Source organism: Delphinus delphis, chromosome 13 (assembly GCF_949987515.2).
Source record: "Delphinus delphis chromosome 13, mDelDel1.2, whole genome shotgun sequence".
Taxonomy (NCBI): Eukaryota; Metazoa; Chordata; class Mammalia; order Artiodactyla; family Delphinidae; genus Delphinus; species Delphinus delphis.
Window position 1 is genome coordinate 73,524,169 of NC_082695.1, and position 21,098 is coordinate 73,545,266.

The 21,098-nt window shown below is 46.9% G+C and overlaps 1 protein-coding gene and 1 long non-coding RNA gene across 12 annotated transcripts in view; both read left to right on the top strand.

Moving 5' to 3' along the window:
- ZNF532 (zinc finger protein 532) overlaps nucleotides 1-21,098 on the top strand; it is a 109,551-nt gene that overhangs the window by 38,852 nt on the left and 49,601 nt on the right. For all 11 annotated transcript variants that reach the window (XM_060029143.1, XM_060029147.1, XM_060029150.1 and 8 more), the window contains one exon: nucleotides 11,143-13,505. In XM_060029143.1, coding sequence (XP_059885126.1) covers nucleotides 11,160-13,505 — 2,346 coding nt within the window. In that variant the 5' untranslated portion in view covers nucleotides 11,143-11,159. The remainder of the gene's footprint in view (nucleotides 1-11,142; nucleotides 13,506-21,098) is intronic.
- LOC132436316 (uncharacterized) lies at nucleotides 2,178-4,319 on the top strand. Its single transcript, XR_009521765.1, has 3 exons — nucleotides 2,178-2,424; nucleotides 4,025-4,117; nucleotides 4,308-4,319. It is a non-coding gene; the product is annotated as an uncharacterized lncRNA (long non-coding RNA).

The window sequence follows — 21,098 nt, forward strand, 5'->3', positions numbered from 1 at the left end:
TTTTTATAGCTGTCAGAATTTTAGCCTAGATCAATACAAAATTATTCCTTGGATGGGCAATCAAGCTGCTTTTATATATTTTAAAAACGTGTTTTGTGTTCTAGTATCAACACTACATAGGAATCTGGCTACAAATTTAGATTGCATTTGGGTGGGTGATATTTTTGGTCTGTGATTTGTCTTTTAATACAGTTTTTACAAGAATTTTACAGATTCATGAACCTTAGGGAGATAGTTAAAAACCTATTAAAATTAAATTTTGTGCATTTGGTTTTATGAAGGCAAAATAAGCAGCTGAAATAAAATGGACCTGGGAGCTAGAGGCTTGCATTTATCATTCCCCAATTTAAGGTGCAGCTTAGATGGTAGAGAGTGCCAAGGGTAGCAGTATAGTTAAATGAAGGAGATTAATTAAAGTGTAGGCAACTGGAATGATATAAAATTCACATCTTCCGGATGTAATTTCTTCTCTGTATTTGTCCTTCCTGGGAAACCCTGCCTGAGAACCTTCTGAGCATGTGTCTTGCTATCGAGTGTGAGGGGGGGCTGTAAGCTGAAGTGAATATTCTTCTTTACTCCTTGTCTCAAAACAGAGATACACATTTTCTTTTCTGTTCCCCACATCACATTAATTATTAATCAGTTTTTTTTTTTTTTTTTTTTTTTTTTTTTTTTTTTTTTTTTGCCATAAGCGGGCCTCTCACTGTTGCGGCCTCTCCCGCTGTGGAGCACAGGCTCAGCGGCCATGGCTCACGGGCCCAGCCGCTCTGCGGCATGTGGGATCCTCCGTGACCGGGGCACGAACCCGTGTCCCCTGCATCGGCAGGCGGACTTTCAACCACTGCGCCACCAGGGAGGCCCTATTAATCAGTTTTTTATTCTATTTTATTTTACTAACTGAGACTCAAAACTTAGAGCTTGATAAAATTCTTGGATCTCCCGTGGGGAAAACTTACTCGTGCGGGTCCTGAGGATTTGGAGAAGGCAGGTCTCACCCCCGGCCTGCCCTGCATCTGGAGGACAGTACGTCTTCTGCAGGGCACCGAGCAGCCAGAATCCTTTCAGCTGTGGCTGCCGAGCTTGCTGCCGCTGCTCGTGGGAAGCTTTGCCCACCATGGAGTTGCTAGTCCATAGTTCTGCTGTCCGTTGGGCGCTGCGGAGCTCAAGTGAGGGCGGTGCCCCACGCCTCTGGTCTGAGCATCTCTTTGTCCACCCCCCTGGTTCTGACCTGCTGGGTCATTTGCACCTCAGCCTCTAATTCTGATCCTGACTGAGGCTCACGCCTCAGCCTGTGGGTTCTGTGCTGGACAGGGTGAGCCCCTGACCTTTGACCCCTAGCCCCTCGTTACCAGCCCCCCTGCTGAGAGTGCTGCCCACTTAGGCTCCTTTCTTTTCTTGCTCAGATCCAGACGCTGACGAGGAACCTGTCAGCCACACGGGTCTCCTGGCTGTGGTTGCAGGTCTCTGGTCTGGTTGTGGGATGAAAAGAGTAGGAACATGCCTTGAAAATGTCTGACCACCTGCCCTCCGTGTTTGAATGTTATGCTCTCTGTGCTTTTTGTGTAGTGTATTTGATCATGACAAAGTTCCCTCTAGATATCTAAATAGCACAGCCCTGGGGTTGGGTGTATGCTGTTATCTCCATTTTTAGGTGGAAAACTTTCCAACACAAAGAAGCCAGAGAGAGCACAGGGAACGTTAGTGCTGGGAGGGACATTGGGCCTCACACCCGCTGTCTGTGTGTTGTCGCTGGGACATTAAAGCTCATTCTCTTCACCAGGGTTTGTCCATAGAAACTAGTTTATTTTAGGCAACTGTATGGATGGGTTTTTGTATGCTCTTGCTTATTAAGTGACAAGAACGTAGGTCGGTAAGTGATTTCATGGAGCTGCAGAGAGAAGTAAATAGGAAATTCATCATCTCCCTCCATGCATTCATTCATCAGTCACAGAACAAATATTTCTTTTACAGCTAGTAAGCAAACCGTATTAGGAAAAGTTTAAACTTTCTAGTAATGTAGAAGTTGTATAAGAAGTCATCATTGTGTGTCATAAATATTTATAAAGTTGGGGGCAGGGTGGGCTTAAAGTAACTCTAATGCATGGTGGCAGCAACAGAATTGGTGCAGCCATCTGGGAAATCATTCTGGCATTTGTGTTCACAGATCAGAAAAAACGACCTATGGTTAGATCAAAATTTGGGAACTATAGCATCCCTCTTTTTGGAGACTTACAATATTTGTTGCGTAATAGAGGCTGTCCTGCAGAAAGAAATCTGTTCAGCGTAGAAAAATTCAGCATTTACTCTATGTATTTCAGTGCTGCGTTTGTGAAAAGCCTAGTAAGGTCCTTCAAAACTGGGGTCTGTGTTTCGCAGTGTGTGAAGTGCAGCACGTGAAGGGCTTTTACTGTTTTCCTAGTGGAGGTGAGTGTCATGGACAACGTGGATAGGACTTGGACGGGGGACAGGTTGGGAGGGAAGACGAAGGAGGGCTTTAGTGTAAGTTTGACCTCCTGTTGGGAGAGTCAAGTGGCATATAAAGTTGGCAATTGGAAAGGTGGCTCTGAAGGCAGAATTAGGGCTGTAGGTAGAAGTGTGTGAGTTCTGTGAATATATGGGATTGTTGTGACCACAGGGGTGGCCGAGGCTGCCTTTGGACAAAGGTAGGTGACAGAGTCTGACGGGACCCAGGAGGGGAAGAGCCAGGGAGTCAGGGGAAACCCGAGGGGCTTCTAGCAGTGCTTGCAGGGTCCACGAGAGGACAAGATGGCTGGAAAATGAAATTCTGCTGAAAGGCAGTGGCAGTAAGAACCACAGGCAACAAGGACCAGCACAAGGCAACAAAGAATGGGAATGGACCGTTTTTGGAGTGTTTTCTAGCTGTGAGGCACTCGCTTTATTTCATTTAGTAGCTATACACTATTAAATGAACGCATGCATTTTCATTTAACTTTTTATTTTGGAATAATTTTAGCTTCTAGAAAAATTGCAAAAATAATACAAAGAATTTCCAGGTGCCCTTTACCCAATTTTCCCTAGCCACCTTGTATAATGATAACATATTAATCAAAACTAAAAAATTATCATTGGTATAATGCTAACTAGACCATAGACTTTACTCAAATTTCAGCAGTTTTCAACTAAGTGGAGGGCACTATTTGTGTACAGTTCCCTTTCTCTGTAACCTTACAGTATACAGTCAAGGTTTTGTTTTCCAAAGTTACTTGGGTGGGTTCTTTTCCTCCATACGGTCTCTTCAGCATGGGTGTTACGTCATTTGCTTGTGATATAGTTAGTTCTTTGTTACACTTGGTCTCTTATTTTGGGCCTCTCCTCATTCCTGATTGCTTTTATTTTTTGTTTACACACAGTAAAACTCTCTGGGTCTTGACAAAGACATAGACGTGTGTATCCAGCCCCACAGTTGTGGTACAGAACAGTTCTGTCACCTCCACGTTTCCCCCTACAGCCTGGATCTTAACAGTGGTTTCAGGCGAGTGGGTAGCAAAGGGGTGGGGAGGGAGCTGGGCGGTGTAGGGTCTCCCCGACGACTGAGAACTTGACTGTGAGGGCAGCGTGCCCATGGACAGAGCACAAGGGTAGGGTCTCCAGGTTGAGGCTGGGGGACGTCTCTTTAGCCAGTAGGTAGAGGTAATAGGAGTGGCCAAAAGCCCCGGAGCCGGGCAGCAACCTCCCAGTGAGGACCAGCTGGGAAAGGCCAGCTGTGCGGACCAGGCAGGGTCTGAAGGGGCAGGCGGACCGTGGGGAGGGGTCTGCCTGTTGTCTTCGCAGCTGACTGTGGAAAGAAGGAGGTGTGGAGTAGGTACCAGGGGAAGGTTGGAAAACAGCCTCTGTCCCCTGGCAGGGTGGGAGTTAAGGAGAAGGAAAAGAGAGGGTGGTGGGGCAGAGTGACACAGAGGACGGCCTGGGGCACGAGGAGCGGGGATTTGCTGCAGTCCTCTCTGGAGGTACCCTTGACAGCTGCAGAACCATGTGGAAAACGCAAAGGAGCTTTTTACTGCAGAGCTTTCGTTTGACCTGTGAGTGCTTGGAGTTGGGGGGAGTGATGCGAGGAGTAGGCCAAGAACTGCGAGTCAAGCTTCTGGAAGAGGCTGAGGTTTGTAGGGACCATTTGCTTCTGTTCCTGTGGGAGGAAGGGTGGGTGGAGGAGGGAAGGGGAGGCGCTCTTCGGTGTAGCCTTGAGGGAAAAGTGAAGGATAACCCGCAGGGAGGGGCAGGGGCTGGATATATTCTTGTCTTTCCCAAGGTTGTGCCCTGATGCAGTGCCTCTGTGTTTATGTTTCCAGAAGCAGTTTGAACTTTCACATCGGTGGTTTTTCAAGTCAGGAATATTAGGTATTAACTGAAGAAGAAAACACGGCCTTGACCAGAGTATCTGTATGTTAATATTGATACCATCAGGATTCAGTGAAACAAGAAGATATCTATTCTGGACGATAGCAGCTGCCTTTACTAATTTCTTATTAACTCATACAGAATTAAAACGTATATTCTTTCCTTTTCACCTTATGTGTAAACTGTCTTTTTACACGTGGGCAGCTAACCTGGTGGGGGCTGTTTAGAAAGTGAAGTTCTTCTGGCCTCAGCAGGTGGTGTGCAGGGAGTGGGGGGGATGCCCGCCAGTGCTGGAAGCTGAGAGGGGCTGGGCGCTCTGTGGTCCTGGGTCACACTTCTTCCCAGTGGCTGGAGAGGAGCCTCAGACCTACATGGTGCCCTGGCTTACCGTCCAGATCCACCCAGGGCCTGATGAATGTGGAGGATGGAGATAAAATAAACACTTCTCTCTGGCGTTTTGGCACTTGTATGGGGCCTTCAACTAACATGTATTTAAGAGATTCCATAGCTCCATTTATTATTGCTTATTTTTTCCCTCAAAGCTATACGCACGTAGCCATTCGTGTGTGTGTGTGTGTTTGTGTATTTTTTTTAGTTATTATTTTTTTGAGACCTAAGTGTCTGCCAGTTTTTGGGGCCCAGTCTCGTTGTCCATCCCCCACCCTTCCCTAGAGAGCAGCCCTGAGGCAGAGACATAGCCCATCAGGTGTTTCGTTTTGTTTCTGTTTTTTGTTTTAAACTCCACAAAACTGACATCGTTTCCCAGCTGGTTTAGGAAGAGCGAGCAAAGAAGCATGAAGCAGATTTGTGTAACTGAACCTGCTGTTGGGGATGGAATTGCAGTGAGAAAATATTTTTCCCTGATAAGCAATTCAGATTGAAGTGAGGGAGAAGGAAATGGTCAGTTGGGGAAAAAGAGATGTGATGTCTTTTTCTCTTTTGTGGTTGAAGAGATGTCATGATGGAGGGCGTTGAAAATGCTAAAGGTGAAAAGGGATTGGTGAAGAAGGAAGAGCCCAAGGGTGTGTGTGTACTAGTATGAGGGGAAAGGCAGGGATTGGGAGGTAGAGGCCGGGAGAAACCAACCCCCTGCTTATTTCTTTGAAGACATGAAACCTGAGGGTGCTAAGTCATTTCCTGTGAGCAGCAAACTGAATGTGAAGCATTGCATAATATCAACACACATAAGAACACTGCATAGTTGAAGAAATGAAGGTTAGAAATGTGAGTTAGATTCATTAATCTGTTGAATTACTTCTTCGAAAAGGGCTTCAGTGGCCAGATAAGTGCCAGAAAACAGTGACAAATACAGTCCCCCAGAAGGATAACAGACCTTGGATTATCATGGTTGTTCTTTGAAAAGTTTGTGTAATGCTGTTGAGGCGATCTGTAGGCTTGGATTTGTTTTTCTTTAGGATTATTATGACTTAGCGTTTATTGATTTTCATTAAAGAAAATGTTAGTTTCTCCATTTACATGGGGAAGCCGATGTGTTGTCACCGGTCACATTGACCTTCGCGTATTCATTTTGCAGGCGTGTATCTGGGGATTATTTGCAGTTGGGTTCAGTGGTTACTTTATGACTGGGAGCTTCTGTGCCATCATCCTCTAGTTGGAAATTGACAAGTGCCTTCATGAAGAACAGTTTCTTATTGCAAAGTGTAAGAAGTATGATTAAGGGGTGAATGGGTTTTTCGTAAGTTTTTCTTTTGATTTGATAACTTTTGACTTTTACCAACAAAGATGAAATAGCTTACTATAATTTTAAGAGACTTTGGTAGGAAAGGAAGTGTTTTGTCTGTGTCATAGGAGGGAATAGAGTGACCATGTGACAGACTTGAGTTCTTTGATTTTCTTTTTTTATAAACAGGCCTAGCATTCCCCCCCCCCAAGACATTTTCAAGGTGAAAGGACTTTTATACATCAAGCACAAATGCTGTTAGTGAATTATACGTTATTTATAGGGGGTTTAGTTTTAAATTAAAAGACTGTTAGTGCCTTTGAAGGAAGCTGTATTTTACAGGGTTTAAATGAGATGAAAGACATTGTTGCAATAACTAAAACTAATTCTGTTTGAAAGTCAAGCTGTTGAGGGAAAGGGAAGCTAAAATGAGATCTTTTTATCTTATCTTTTAAACGAGAAGACTGAGATTTATCTTTGTAATGTTTTTAAGCAGAAGAATCTATTTTTAAAACAGTACTTAGGAATTGGGGTGAACAAAAGTAAAGAAAACTTTCAAACATAAACATTTCTCTCTGTACTTGATAGAACGGAGAAATGAAGCAGGAGTTAAGCATTTTTCCCCCCAAGTGGTAAATTCACTCTTGCCTTCCAGAATGTGGGAAGGGTGAGGGTAGTAATAGGACGGTGTGATTGTGGGCATGACAAACATTTCTATAAACCAAAAAAGAAGTGTGAAGTTACAGACAGCGGTGTTTATTACATCGATTATACAGCCCGGGAGAGGTGAACTCACCGCCACTATGGTCTTGGGTTTCAGACAATGCGATGTGCTTTCAGCAGCCGCTGCACTTGGCCTGTTATGCCCGCTGTGCATTTTCACCTTATTCTTTCAGGTGAACTAGGAGAGCTGACTCATATGTTTTTAAACTGCTGCTAATTCACTCTTACCTCTCCACAGTGTCCCAGTACTTCACCCCAAAGAGTTCATCTGGGTTTATCTTCTTCCCTAAAGAGAAAGTGTATACATCTTAGGCGTTAGGAGGAAGGGGGGGTGGGGGCAGGTATGCCTAGATGTCCACAGAAAAAGTTGTTCCTGCATCAGGAATGTCTTCTGGACTCCTTGGGGGGCTTGCAGATGTGGAAGTTCCTCTCTGGGGTTTTCTAAGCCTTCACTCTGCTTTATTTATGCAGATAGGAAAAGATAACGGCAGTGTGGTGGGCGACATCCTACCATTGACGATAAGATTTAATGCTGCTGCTGTCGCCGCCATATGTGAGCACCTGTGTGTCCATAAAGCAGGCAGGTCCCTGTTGTGTGTAAACAGGAGGGAGATGGTACGAATCATGTATTAATCTTCCAAGTATTCATCAGAATGCCTGCCAGCTGCACTGCCAGTGTGAACTGCCAGTCGCTTAGCAAGTTGTGTTTCACGTGGTGACCCTTTTATCATTTCTTGTGGTTGTGTGTTCTGGGCCTCCCACCCACTGAGTATTTGAATTTTCTGTTATGTTCTTTTTGTTCCTGAACCGACTGCCCTCTAGGATGAATGGTGTGAAACTGGATGACGTCTTTTGCTCACGAAAATCATAAGGAGAGGGCAAATGACATAAATCCCATGTAGCTGTAAAGAAAGGGTTGAGGGATTTAGGCAGAGCCCAGCCACCACTGGGGACATCCAGAGGCTGGATCCCAGATTTGGATAAGTGGTGGCATTAAAAAACCACCTTTCAGGCCCATTCGACTCCAGTGGGGTTTTGGGGGTGGTTCATGAGTCTATGTTTTGAATTCTCTAAAAAGTGGTGTACAGACTTGGATCATCATGGCTGGTAAAGATAGATCATAGGGACGCTTCGCTAATGGTGGTTTTATTGTGAGTATTCAATTTATAAAGGCAGTATGATGCTTAAAAATAAAGCTGGTGAGGGACTTCCCCGGTGGCGCAGTGGTTAAGAATCCGCCTGCCAGTGCAGGGGACACAGGTTTGATCCCCGGTCTGGGAAGATCTCACTTGCCAAGGAGCAACTAAGCCCGCGAGCCACAACTACTGAAGCCCGCGCGCCTAGAGCCCGTGCTCCGCAACAAGAGAAGCCACTGCAATGAGAAGCCCACACACTGCAACGAAGAGTAGCCCCCGCTCGCCATAACTAGAGAAAGCCCACGCTCAGAAATGAAGACCCAGCGCAGTCAAAAATAAATAAATTAAATAAATAAATAACACGGTGACATTCAGGGATTATTCCTAAGTGGGTGGACTCTTAAGTGGGTATATTGTCTGACAGATGGATTTTTCATTGCCCACATTTTACAGTTCAGCTTCATTTAAAAAAGAAAATCATAATATCAAACTTTCTCGCTAGATTTGACTTCATATAGATGTTTTCATGTCATCATATGCTTAGAAGTGTTGTACTTTGATGCCGGGGGTGCATTATTCCCTGTCTGGTCCTGCAGGCACCCATCTGGGAGAAAAGTGGCCCAGAGTGTTCTCTCTAGGCCAAGCAAACCATCTAGAGAAAAGTACATGTGACTTCTGAGACATAAGTGCATGGAAAGTGATCTATTCTTTTATTTATGATATTTTCTGTTGCTTTCTCTCTTTATTAATGCACTTTAAAAAAATTTATTTATTTTTGGCTGCTTTGGGTCTTCGTTGTTGCACTCAGGCTTTCTCTAGTTGTGAGTGGAGGCTACTCTTCATTGTGGTGCGCAGGCTTCTCATCGTGGTGGCTTCTCTTGTTGTGGAGCACGGGCTCTAGGCTCACGGGCTTCAGTAGTTGTGGCACGTGGGCTCAGTAGTTGTGGCTAGCAGGCTCTAGAGCGCAGCCTCAGTAGTTGTGGCACACGGGCTTAGTTGCTCCGTGGCATGTGGGATCTTCCTGGACCAGGGCTTGAACCCGTGTCCCCTGCATTGGCAGGCGGATTCTTAACCACTGTGCCACCAGGGAAGCCCTGGAAAGTGATTTATTCTTCAGCTCCTATTGAACCGTAAGTGTTTGTTTCATCTTCAACAGTAGTTTTTCCCAACGAAATTCTTTGAAGTATTTGGGTGTGTCCCAGAGTGGGTGAATATGCTGAGGGTGTCTTAGCAACTGATGATGGATTTATGGTTAATGTGAATTTTCACGGGTATGTTTATTGTTGCCTGAGTAGAAATCCTACTGTGATCCTCTTATAGTTATTTTTATTAGGAATGCATGATTTTTTACAGATAGTACAAGAAAAAAAATCATTAAATACTTTCGTAAAATATGAAAGACAACTTCTCAGTGATTTAAAGCAGACTTAAAGGAGGAATGATGTAGTAAATACTGACAAGGAAAGAGTCTAGGTGTCTACAAATCACTTAGGCCGATTCTTCCATTGAAAGTTGCCTAAGATCAGCTGTGATCCTTGTTTCTTCCGACATTGATTGTTTCTTGATTCCCCTCTCTTCTTCCCTTCTTCTCCTTTGCTTTCTTTCTCTCCCTCTCCTTCCCTTTCCAGTTTTTCATTCATCCTCTTCCCTTTCCTTCTCTTCCTGGCTGCTGGCCTCCATGGCAGAAGGAAGGAACAGGCCCAGAGAGATCCCCTTACTTCCTGAGGGTCTCAGAGGCAGTGAGTTGTCTGCAGAGCAGGGTCAAGGCCTGTTCTTATTGTAAGTCCTGTGTTGTGGTCCCTGACTTGTGTCCTGTTGGTTATTTGGCATTTATGGTGCAAAGGCAAGTGGGACATTGCCTGTCTTCAGGCAGCTGACCAGGCCAGTGGGTAAGAAGAGACAAGTACACACACACTTTAATACATACAGAGCATAATCGAATCATAAGATGGAGTGCTCTGGGGGTTCAGGGAGGAGGAAGAGCTCCCCTACAGTGGAAGGGCCCCTTGTAAAGACCGCAAGCAGTCTGTGTATTTATATATCCTTCATCTTTAGTAACGGCTGTGACTGTCCATTTTCCTAAAACTCTCCATCCTTCTACCATCCAGGGCTTCGTGCACATTAATGCAAGCACTTCTTCTTTTTTTTTTTTTTTTCCTGCGGTACACGGGCCTCTCACTGTTGCAGCCTCTCCCGTTGCGGAGCACAGGCTCCAGACGCGCAGGCTCAGCGGCCATGGCTCACGGGCCCAGCTGCTCCGCGGCACGTGGGATCTTCCCGGACCGGGGCATGAATCCGTGTCCCCTGCATTGGCAGGCTTACTCTCAACCACTGCGCCACCAAGGAAGCCCCAATGAAAGCACTTCTTCATAGACTGTTGTCCACCCTGATCTAGCCTGGCTGCCAAAGAGAGGGCCTTCCTCCCCCGGGCTCTGTCACGTACTTGGGTCCATGTTGTCAACGTGCTGGGAGTAATTTCGTGGAAGGCCTTTCTCAGCTGCCACAGCCATTTGCAAGACTGTGTTGGCTGAGTATTGATTAGGAAACAGCTGTGCATTCCCTTAACTAGCGAAACCACTGGACTGGGGAGGGAGATGGAAGGGACACTGCACTTTTCTGCCTGGAGAGTGTTTTTTTTCCCTAACATAATGGAGGGAATTAAGATTAAGTAAAACGTGATGGAATGAGCTCCTGGGGGATTTTTGAAACTTTATCAGCAGTAGACGGCCTGTGCTGGGTTGGGATGCTCACTTCTGTGGATGAATTGAAATCTGTAATTGGGGTTTTGCCTGTAATCTATTGCTTTTCATGTGATACCCCAAGTCTGACGGTGACTGTGTTAGCAATAGTTTTGCCAGTAGAATTAAATGCTGTCAAGATCAAGATATGTTTGGAAGTAGTTTTTTGTGAAAATGGTGAGGTGAATCCAATGATAAATAACATTTTCTAGTCATTAACACCAGAACCTGCTCTTCGTGCTATAATAGTTTTGATCAGCTTGTTAGAGAGGCTCCACGCTGGCAGTGCTGCACGGCCTTTTGGAGGAATTACTCCAAAGCTGTAATCGTCAGGGCTTTATACCTGTTCTCCAGATGCTTGTTCACTTTGGCTCAATGTCCTGACATTATAATAAGTGCAGTTGGCAACTCGCTCTTTCATGATAATCATCACTGTTCGTGTAAGTCCCATAGGGGTGTTTATCTGCATGTTCATTGCTGATGGAATTATTTTCTGTTCGTTTAACAGAACATCTGATCAAATTCATGACCATGGGGGATATGAAGACCCCAGACTTTGATGACCTCCTGGCAGCATTTGACATCCCAGATATGGTCGATCCCAAAGCAGCTATTGAGTCTGGACACGACGACCAGGAAGGCCACATCAAGCAGAACGCCCACGTGGACGACGACTCCCACACGCCGTCCTCCTCCGACGTCGGCGTCAGTGTTATTGTGAAGAATGTGCGGAACATCGACTCCTCCGAGGGCGCAGAGAAGGACGGCCACAATCCCACCGGCAACGGCCTGCACAACGGGTTTCTCTCGGCGTCCTCTCTGGACACTTACAGTAAAGATGGATCGAAGTCCTTGAAAGGAGACGTGCCTACCTCAGAGGTGACTTTAAAAGACTCCGCTTTCAGCCAGTTCAGCCCCATCTCCAGTGCTGAAGAGTTTGACGACGATGAGAAGATAGAGGTGGACGACCCCCCGGACAAAGAGGACATGCGCTCCGGTTTCAGATCGAATGTGTTGACAGGGTCGGTTCCCCAGCAGGACTATGACAAACTGAAGGCACTCGGGGGAGAAGGCTTAAGCAAAACTGGCATCTCTACGCCAGGCAACCTAGAGAAAAACAAAGTTGTCAAGAGAGAAACGGAAACAAATTCTATAAACCTGAGTGTTTATGAACCTTTCAAAGTCAGAAAAATGGAGGATAAACTGAAGGAAAACTCTGAAAAGGTGCTTGAAAACAGGGTCCCCGAGGGCAAGCTGAGCTCGGAGAAGAATGACGCCTCCCTCGGCGGTGTGGTGCCCTCGAGGACCAAGCCATCCTCCAAGCTCTCTTCCTGCATCGCTGCAATTGCGGCTCTTAGTGCTAAAAAGGCCGCTTCGGACTCCTCTAAAGAACCAGTGACCAACTCCCGGGAGGCCTCTCCGTTACCAAAAGAAGTAAACGATAGCCCTAGAGCCATTGAAAAGTCTCCGGAATCCCAGAGTCTCATCGATGGGACGAAAAAAGCATCCCTTAAGCAGCCGGATAGTCCCAGGAGCATTTCCAGTGAGAACAGTAGCAAGGGATCGCCATCCTCTCCTGCAGGGTCAACACCAGCAATTCCCAAAGTCCGCATAAAAACCATCAAGACGTCTTCTGGGGAAATCAAGAGAACAGTGACGAGGGTGTTGCCTGAAGTCGATCTCGATGCCGGAAAAAAGCCTTCTGAGCAGACGGGGTCCATGGTGGCGTCCGTGACGTCGCTGCTGTCGTCTCCGACCTCGGCCGCTGTCCTTTCCTCCCCGCCCAGGGCGCCTCTGCAATCGGCGGTCGTTACCAACGCGGTGGCCCCCGCCGAGCTGACCCCCAAACAGGTCACCATCAAGCCTGTGGCGACTGCCTTCCTCCCGGTGTCGGCCGTGAAGACGGCCGGGTCTCAAGTCATTAATTTGAAGCTCGCCAACAACACGACGGTCAAAGCCACGGTCATATCTGCTGCTTCCGTGCAGAGCGCCAGCAGTGCCATCATTAAAGCTGCCAACGCCATCCAGCAGCAGACCGTCGTGGTGCCGGCCTCCAGCTTGGCCAATGCCAAACTCGTGCCAAAGACTGTGCACCTTGCCAACCTTAACCTTCTGCCTCAGGGCGCCCAGGCCACCTCCGAGCTCCGCCAGGTGCTCACCAAACCTCAGCAGCAAATAAAGCAGGCAATAATCAGTGCCGCGGCCTCACAGCCACCCAAGAAGGTGTCGCGGGTCCAGGTGGTGTCCTCCCTGCAGAGTTCTGTGGTGGAAGCTTTCAACAAGGTGCTGAGCAGCGTCAACCCAGTCCCAGTTTACATCCCCAACCTTAGTCCTCCTGCGAACGCGGGCATCACGTTACCGACCCGCGGCTACAAGTGCTTGGAGTGTGGGGACTCTTTCGCCCTCGAGAAGAGCCTGACCCAACACTACGACAGGCGCAGCGTGCGCATCGAAGTAACGTGCAACCACTGCACCAAGAACCTCGTTTTTTACAACAAGTGCAGTCTCCTGTCCCATGCCCGCGGGCACAAGGAGAAGGGAGTGGTGATGCAGTGTTCACACTTGATCTTGAAGCCAGTCCCAGCAGATCAGATGATTGTTTCTCCATCAAGCAATACTCCTGCTTCATCTTCCGCCCTCCCGAGCTCCTCGGGAGCCGGCACACACACTGTAACAAAAATTCAGTCTGGCATAACCGGGACAGTCATATCAGCCCCTTCCAGCACACCCATCATTCCAGCTATGCCTCTGGATGAAGACCCATCCAAGCTCTGTAGGCATAGTCTGAAATGTTTGGAGTGTAATGAAGTTTTCCAGGATGAGACGTCGCTGGCCACTCATTTCCAGCAGGCTGCAGATACAAGTGGACAAGTAGAGTATCATTTACATTTTGGTATTTCAGTGATGAGTCTGTAGACATGAGTGCTCTATACCGTGCCCGTGGATTTTAGGGGCGGGAGCTCAGTTAAATGGGGGGATGTGTGTGTCTATTTGTGTACACACTCACATGTGAGAGAGGATTGTTTGCATAAAGCAGTGTTGAAATATGAATCTTATTTAAAAATCAGTGTTTTTGAAGATGACTGTTTTAGACAGAAGCTGTGTACTAGTTGGGTCATGGCACCTTAGATGTGGGGTAAGTAAAGGAGTTCTTAATTGTTGGGTGATTGGAATTTACGTTGGAAGTCTGAGCTCTAGCGAGTGATAGTATAGACCCTTTGGATTAAGTGTTCAAGTCAGGCTACGTCACCAGCGTTCCTGAGTCATTTATTGGCGACCGTTGTGGGATTTAAAAATTTCCTGTTGTTGTTTATAATTATTGTCTTTTACAGTTAAACACACCCAGTTGATACCCACTTTTCAGGCATGCCTGCTTACTTAAGGTGTTGGTCTGGTATATTCAGTAATATTCTCCACTGCAGTGAATTTAACCTTCTAACGGAAAACCTATCCATTTAAATAGAATACCTTTGAATTTGTTTGTGGCATTTTTTTTTTTTTTCTTTTTTGGGCTACGTTGGTTCTTCGTTGCGGTGGCTTCTCTCGTTGCGGAGCACGGGCCCTAGAGTGTGCGGGCTTCAGTAGTTGCGGTGCGTGGGCTCAGTAGTTGTGGCGCATGGGCTCTAGGGCGCAGGCTCAGTAGTGGTGGCGCATGGGCTTAGTTGCTCTGTGGCATGTGGGATCTTCCCGAACCAGGGATTGAACCCCTGTCCCCTGCCTTGGCAGGTGGATTCTTAACCACTGTGCCACCAGGGAAATCCCTTGTTTGTGGCATTTTTGGTTTGTTTTTTTGTGGTGAAGTGTAGGTTGGTGTTGGTGAGATGTATTTCACAGTGCGCGTCAGTCGGCGGTTTTATCTCTACCATTTGCTTCTCTCCATGAGGCAACTTCTGGGTAGTAGATAAATGTGTTTTACAGATATATGGAAGTAACTGGGCATGTTGAGTGAAACTAATTCAAGCTAGAGAGACCATATGATTTATTGTGCAAACCAGGAAACGTGTGATATTGGAAGGGGCGCTGGTTTGAGCTGATATATACCCTGGCTCAAACTTCTGTTTTGGAAGCCCCAGTGGTAAACTGATCTTTCCCTTACTTGCCTCCGCTGTCTTGTGACGAGGAGCTTTATGCTGTGGTTCAGACGTCTGGTACTGTCACCGTGATCAGCTCCCCAAGGGCAACTGCTGAGTCAAGTTCTTTGTAGGATTTAAGTTTGGGGAACAAAAGATCAAGAATACCTCAGTGACTTTTCCTGTGGACATTCAGTTGAGTGGAAATGGAGGCGATAAAGAGTTTCGAGAACATTCTTGCGTCGAGAACGTTGGATGTTACATGTTTCATTGGCTCTGACGGTAAAGCGCTCAGGTGGTTAAGCTGGTTCAAGAAGAAGTGATTGTTGCAGCCCCCCAAGCGCGTCCTGGTGACAGGGCTTGGGTTCTTTCTGGGTTCCTCTTACCTGGTCACCGTTTCATCAAAGGGGCAGTCTTTCCTTCTGTCTTAAAAGGATGCAGTTAAAAAAAAAAGAAAAAGAAAAAGCCGTTTCCGTAGTTCTCTCTGTTCTGCTGGTATTTTGTGCAGGTGGTGGAGTATGTCCCGGCTCACGTGTGCTGGTCCGTATTGGCATGTGGAGCTGCCTTGAGAGATGTCTGTTCCCTTGGGGACCTTTTCTTCCCTGTTTTCCCCTCGTTTTTGTTCTCTGTTAACCATTTAGGCTCATCCGCTGAACCGGGGTCAAATAGGGAAGCGCTTTCCCTCAGGGAAAGAGATTGACGTCTCTTCTTGTGTGGGTGGTTGCTTTGCCTTGACTCTTTGTATTTTGCTGGGACAGGTGTGTAGCGCAGCTCCCCCGTTTCCCCTGGAGCACTGAGGGATGAGTCAGGGCAGAATATATGCTAACTCCAGGGCCAGGTAATACTAGGCCGGACAGTCACCGTGTTCTGGTTCCTTCCTCTGACTCTGCCGAGCTAGGGTCCACTCAGCCCACCCGAGAAGAGCATTTCTGTCGAGTGAGCTTCAGCTGCCGCCTGAGTCGGCCACCGCCTGGCTGGCGGCGCCAGCATACCCCGAGGCACGTCTCCCGCTCCTAGTGCCCCTGCTTTCACCCAAACGCTGCCCTTCACCACGGTATCCCCTCCACAACTTGCCACTCTTCTCAGGCTCTGCCGGGGGCTCTGCGCACCCAGGGGCAGCCTGGTCTGGTCTGTCACCCGGCCGCCCAGCCTGCGCCCCTGGGTGCGGAGCGGCTGCCCCTTCTTCAGCCTCCTTAACACCTTCCTCGAGTCTCTCCTGCAGCCCCAGGAGGCCAGTGGCATCCGTGCAGCTCCTGCTGTCCTAGCCTCAAGTGTAGCGGGAGCTCGGGTGGTCCCCACCTGTGGTTGGCCTCTGGCGCGGCATCAGGTACCCATGGCGATGGGAGGCTGGGGCTGAAGACAGGAAGGACGGGAGAGAAAAGAGAAAAATTCTTCATTTCGTCTTCTCCAGTTTGCTATTCACACAACCGCTGGCCGGTTTACAGTTTGTGAACTTAAATTTAAGTGTGGGGGAAAAAGTCCACCTGTATAAACTGTTTCCTCTCTGACGAGGGCACTTACAACACATAGTTCAACTTCTCAATTTTGTAAGAAGATCTAAGGGCACCTCAAGCACCAGTCTTTGCCTGAGTGCCTTCTTTCTGTCTTGCTTTCCGTTTCTCCGTTGGCCTCCCCGTTCCTGGTGACTCGTGCGTGAACTTGAGCCGGAGCAGGCTGCCTCACTGCCCGGGGGTGGGCACCGTTACAGGGTCAGCCGCGGGCCCGCAGCTGCCCGTTTTCTCTTCTGGCTCTTCTCAGGTCTGCCCAGGCCGGGCTTCCCTACGTCTGCACGTAGGCTTAGAGTCATGTACAACAGCTTCCTGTACTGACCCCAGCTAGCGTTGATTCTGGAGGTTAAAGGGTGTGACCTCAGGGCCCTGGCAAGACTAACAGGCCCCCGGGCCCTTGCTCCGTGCCTTTCCACGTGTGAGTTTACCAGACCTAGAGAAAGGTGTGCCGGTTCACTGACAGCGGGGATATTCCTTCCTCCTTCCCTTCCTGCCTCCCATCAGGGATTTTCCTATTCCTCCCTTCCTTTCTCCTGCCCACCTTCTACTTATAATTGCCAAGGTAGTTAAAAAATTTTATGTGATAATGCCGAAAGTATTCCGTGCTAATTAACACCTTGAGTCTTCTCAGATCATCCCATTTTCAAATTAAACTTTTTATTTTGAGGTAATTGTAGATTATGGTAGGAAATAATACAGAGGTATCCTGTGTACCCTTTACCCAGTTTCCCCCAATGGTAACATCTTGCAAAACTATTAAACTGTATCATATCCAGGCTGTTGGCACTGATGCTGTCAACACGTAGAGCCCTTCCACGACCATAAGAGTCGCTCATATTGCCTTTTTAGAGCCCCAGTCACCTCCCTCCCACCCCTGCCTCCCTCTTAACCCCTAGGAGCCACTAATCTCTTCTCCTTTCTATAATCTTGTCATTTCAGGAATGTAATATAAATGGAGTCATACCGTATGTAGCCTTTGAGACTGGCTTTTTTCCACTCAGCGTAATTCCCTGGAGATTCGTCCAGGTTGTTGGATGTATCACTAGTTTGTTCCCAGTTTGGGGCTATTATGAATAAAGCTGCCACAAACATTTGTCTGCAGGTTTTTGTGGGAACGTGAGTTTTCCTTTCTCGGGGGTAAATCCTTTTGTGTGCTGGGTTGTATGGTAGTTGCATATTTATATTCACAAGAAATTCTTTTCCACAGCGGCTGTACAATTTTGAATCTCAAGAGCAGTGTATTAGTGGTCTAGTTTCTCCACATCGTCACCGACATTTGGTGGTGGCATCATTTCGTATTTTAGCCATCCGGATAGGTGTGTAGTGATATCTTGTGGTTTTAATTTGTGTTTCCTCCATAGCTAATAATGTTGAATACCTTTTTGTGTTTATTTGCCATCTGCCTATCCTTTTTGGTGAAATGTCTCTTCTTCTGTCCATTTTCTAATTCGTTTTTTTGTTTGTTTTTACTGTTGAGTGTTAAGAGTTCTTGATATATTTTAGATACTGGTCCTGTGTCGGTATGTGTTTGCAAGTCTTTTCTCCCAGTCTGTGGCTTGTCTTTTCATCTTATGAGGTCTTTGGCAGAATAAATGTTTTTAATTTTGATGAAGTCCCATTTATCAGTTTTCTCTGTTACGGCCTGTGCTTTTGGTGTCAGGTCTAAGTTCACTTTGCTGTAGATCCTGAGAACCTTCTTTTATGTTTTTTTTCTAAAAAAAGTTTAGTGTTATGATTTGCGTTTAAGTCTGTGACCCGTTTTGGGTTAGTTTTTGTATAATGTGTGAGACTTGGATGGAGATTTCTTTTGCCCCATGCATGTCCTTTTTCTCCAGTACCACTTGTCGAGAAGGCTGCCTTTCCTCCATTGAATTGCCTTTGCAGTTTGTCAGACGTCAGCTGGCATATTTGTGGAGGCATTTCTGGGACTCTGGTGGACTGACTCCTCCAACTTTATTCTTTCCTCTCAAAATCGTTTTGTAGCTATTCTGGTTATTTTGCCTTTCCATATATATTTTAGAAGAGTCTTGTCTATAATCTACCAAAAAATTCTTGTTGGGATTTTGATAGGAATTATGTTAAACCTGTATATCAATTTGGGGGGAAGTCTTTTCTTTATTATGTTGAGTCTTTCAGTCTATGAACAAAGAATGTCTCTCCATTTATTTCGATCTTCTTTGATTTATCATTTTGTAGTTTTTATCATACAAGCCCTATACATGTTTTGTTTGCTTGCTTTCCTTCTTTCTTTACGTTTTGTTGGTGCTTCCCCTCCCCCCTGCCCCCCTTGCACGTGGGCAGGTGTAAATGGTATTATATTTTTCAGTGTTCACATGTTCGTTGCTAATATATGGAAACACAATTAATTTTTGTGTATTTATCATGTATCCCTTGTCTTTGTTAAACTCGTTATTGGATTTAGGGTATTTTTTGGGGGGAAAGATTATATTGATTATTTTTCAGATATTGAACCAACCTTGCATGTCTGGGATGAATCCCACTTGATCAAGGTGTGTAATTCTTTTTATATATTGTGAATTATATTTGCTAATATTTTGTTAGTATTTTGCATCTGTATTCATATAGGAAGGGACTTATAACTGGTGTTAGATTTTCTTTAAATATTTGATAGAATTCTTCAGTGAAACCATCTGGGCCTGGAGATTTCTTTTTTTGGGATTTTTTTTTAAACACCCGCTGGGCTGGTGGAGGGACTCATTATCACTTGGTAGGGATGAAGGTCCCACTTCCCTGCTGCCATCTCTGATACTATCTGGGTGAGGGTACTAGGACACCTTATTACAGCCTCAGGAGCGGAGGTCTGGGCTCCACCTGGACTTGGCGTGCTATGGGTGAGGGCGCAGTGCTTCCTGGGGTGTTTGGCTGTAGTAGAGCAGTAATTGTCTTTTGCTAGGCTTCCCCTTTCCGGATCCTTTGGCTAAAGATAGCAGGCTTTTGTTGGGGATTTTTTTGTCTGTGCCCCTTGGCGTTCCTGGGTTCCCCGTTTCCTCAGCTCCAAATCTGGGGATCCGTGAGGCAAAAAGAACCCCGGAGAACTCATCACTAGGGACCTGAGGTGCCTCGCCAGCCTGCCTCCTCTCTGCCTTCCAGAGCCTCATTATGTTTGTTGTATATATAACGCCCAGGAGTGTTAGTTGTACTTAGTGGAAGGAATAGAGAGAGGTGCTTCTATTGCATTTCCCTGGAAGTGGAAGTTTCACTCTACTTTTTCAAATACAGCTCCTCCAGGAGAGAATGTGTGGTTACATCACTGGGCTCTGCCTGAGGCCCTCCGGCCTGTGGTTCTCAGTCGCTTTTTGGAGTCAGGCTTCCTGGGACGACAGCATTCCACTTGACTCTGGACTCCTCTCCTCTCTGAGCCTGAGGCATGTCCCCTGCTCAGTGAGGTCCCCTCCATCTTGGCCTATCTGTGGCAGCTGTCAGGAGTGAGCGTCTCTTCCCCCTTTCCTGTGTGTTGAACGCGGCCTCCTCAGACCTCAGCCTTTCTGTTGAGAATGGCTTCTTGGAGTAGTGCAGGCACCATCTCCCTTCTCTTTTTATCTTTCATTTTCTCCCCATTTATATTTTCACCCCTGTTTATGGTTCGAAAGGCTCCTTTTCCAGGTTGGTCCAGGGGCGCTTGTTTGAACCCGGTGAAGGGTTTCTTTTTCTTCTGACACCAGCTGTGGCTGTCTGTGCGAAACCCCCTCTCACCGTCACCCCGTACATACGTGCTCAGGCTCTGGAGCCAGCATGTCATGGGATAAAGTAAGGTTTGGGTGGCATTTGCCGAATTCTGCCTTGTCAGTTACTCCTTCTCTTAAAGGTATTCTGTGGCCAGTCTATACAAGGGAATGATGGACTCAGGGACTCAGAGTGCCGCTTTATCATTCGCTGGCCCCGTGCTCAGCGAACCCGCATGCAGGTCTCTGTGGCGAGCCGGGTGGGAATCTGTGGTTCAGCTGGAAGCCCTCTTCACCCTGCATCCCCCGAGCCTGAATCCGAGCCAGGACCCCAGGCAAGCTCGGGCCCAGGTTAGTCTGCCCTGCCTCCGTCTGCTTACCCTGCCGAGGAGCAAGCCCCGAGGAGTGGGGGTGCGATGGAGCATCTGGGATGGGTCATGCCCTTCCCAGCCGCCCTGAACCAAGCGGTGCAATAAGAGTGGAGCACGTGGACATCGACTTCTAACCCCGGTAAAACTGCCCTGGTTGTCGGTTTATGTTCCACCCTATCTCATTAATAATTCCTGCCTTGGGGCACACTGAGAAAAAGGAGTGGGTGGAGGGGCTAGAGAAGTTTCCCTCCTCTCCATGAAGTAGTTAAGAGCTGACAACTGTAGTTTTAATAATTGAAAATTAAACTTATTGGAATGTTGTTGCTTCACCTCTTGGTAAAACCACAACTAAACTTAGCCAAGTACAGACTGGAAGCGCGTATTATAACCTCCGAATTGGTAAAATCAGTTTTCTTCCCGTAGAATCTGTATCAGCCGTAGAATCAGAGGATGTCATAGGTCCTTTGCTCAACTCTTTTATTTCACAGTTGAAGAGACAAATGCCCAATCAGTGGCCAACTCAGAACCTGAGGCAAGATTTCTTTATTGCTAGCTATTCTTTCCAGTTTCTGATGCTGGTAACCTAAGCTGTAGAAGCATAGAACTTTACAGCTGCAGGGACCATAGGAGTCTTCTGACAATGGACCCTGGGGTTACATTCAGATTAGCTTCAAGGGTGCAAGTGAAGGTGACTTATCTGCCACGGTCCTTATTTTGGGGGGTTGCTGATTCAGTTCAGGTTCAGGGAGTTTATGGGCATCATTACTAGAACATACCAGGTGTATTAAATTATCCCGAGCAGCCTCCCCCAGGTCTCATTTCTAGACGTACT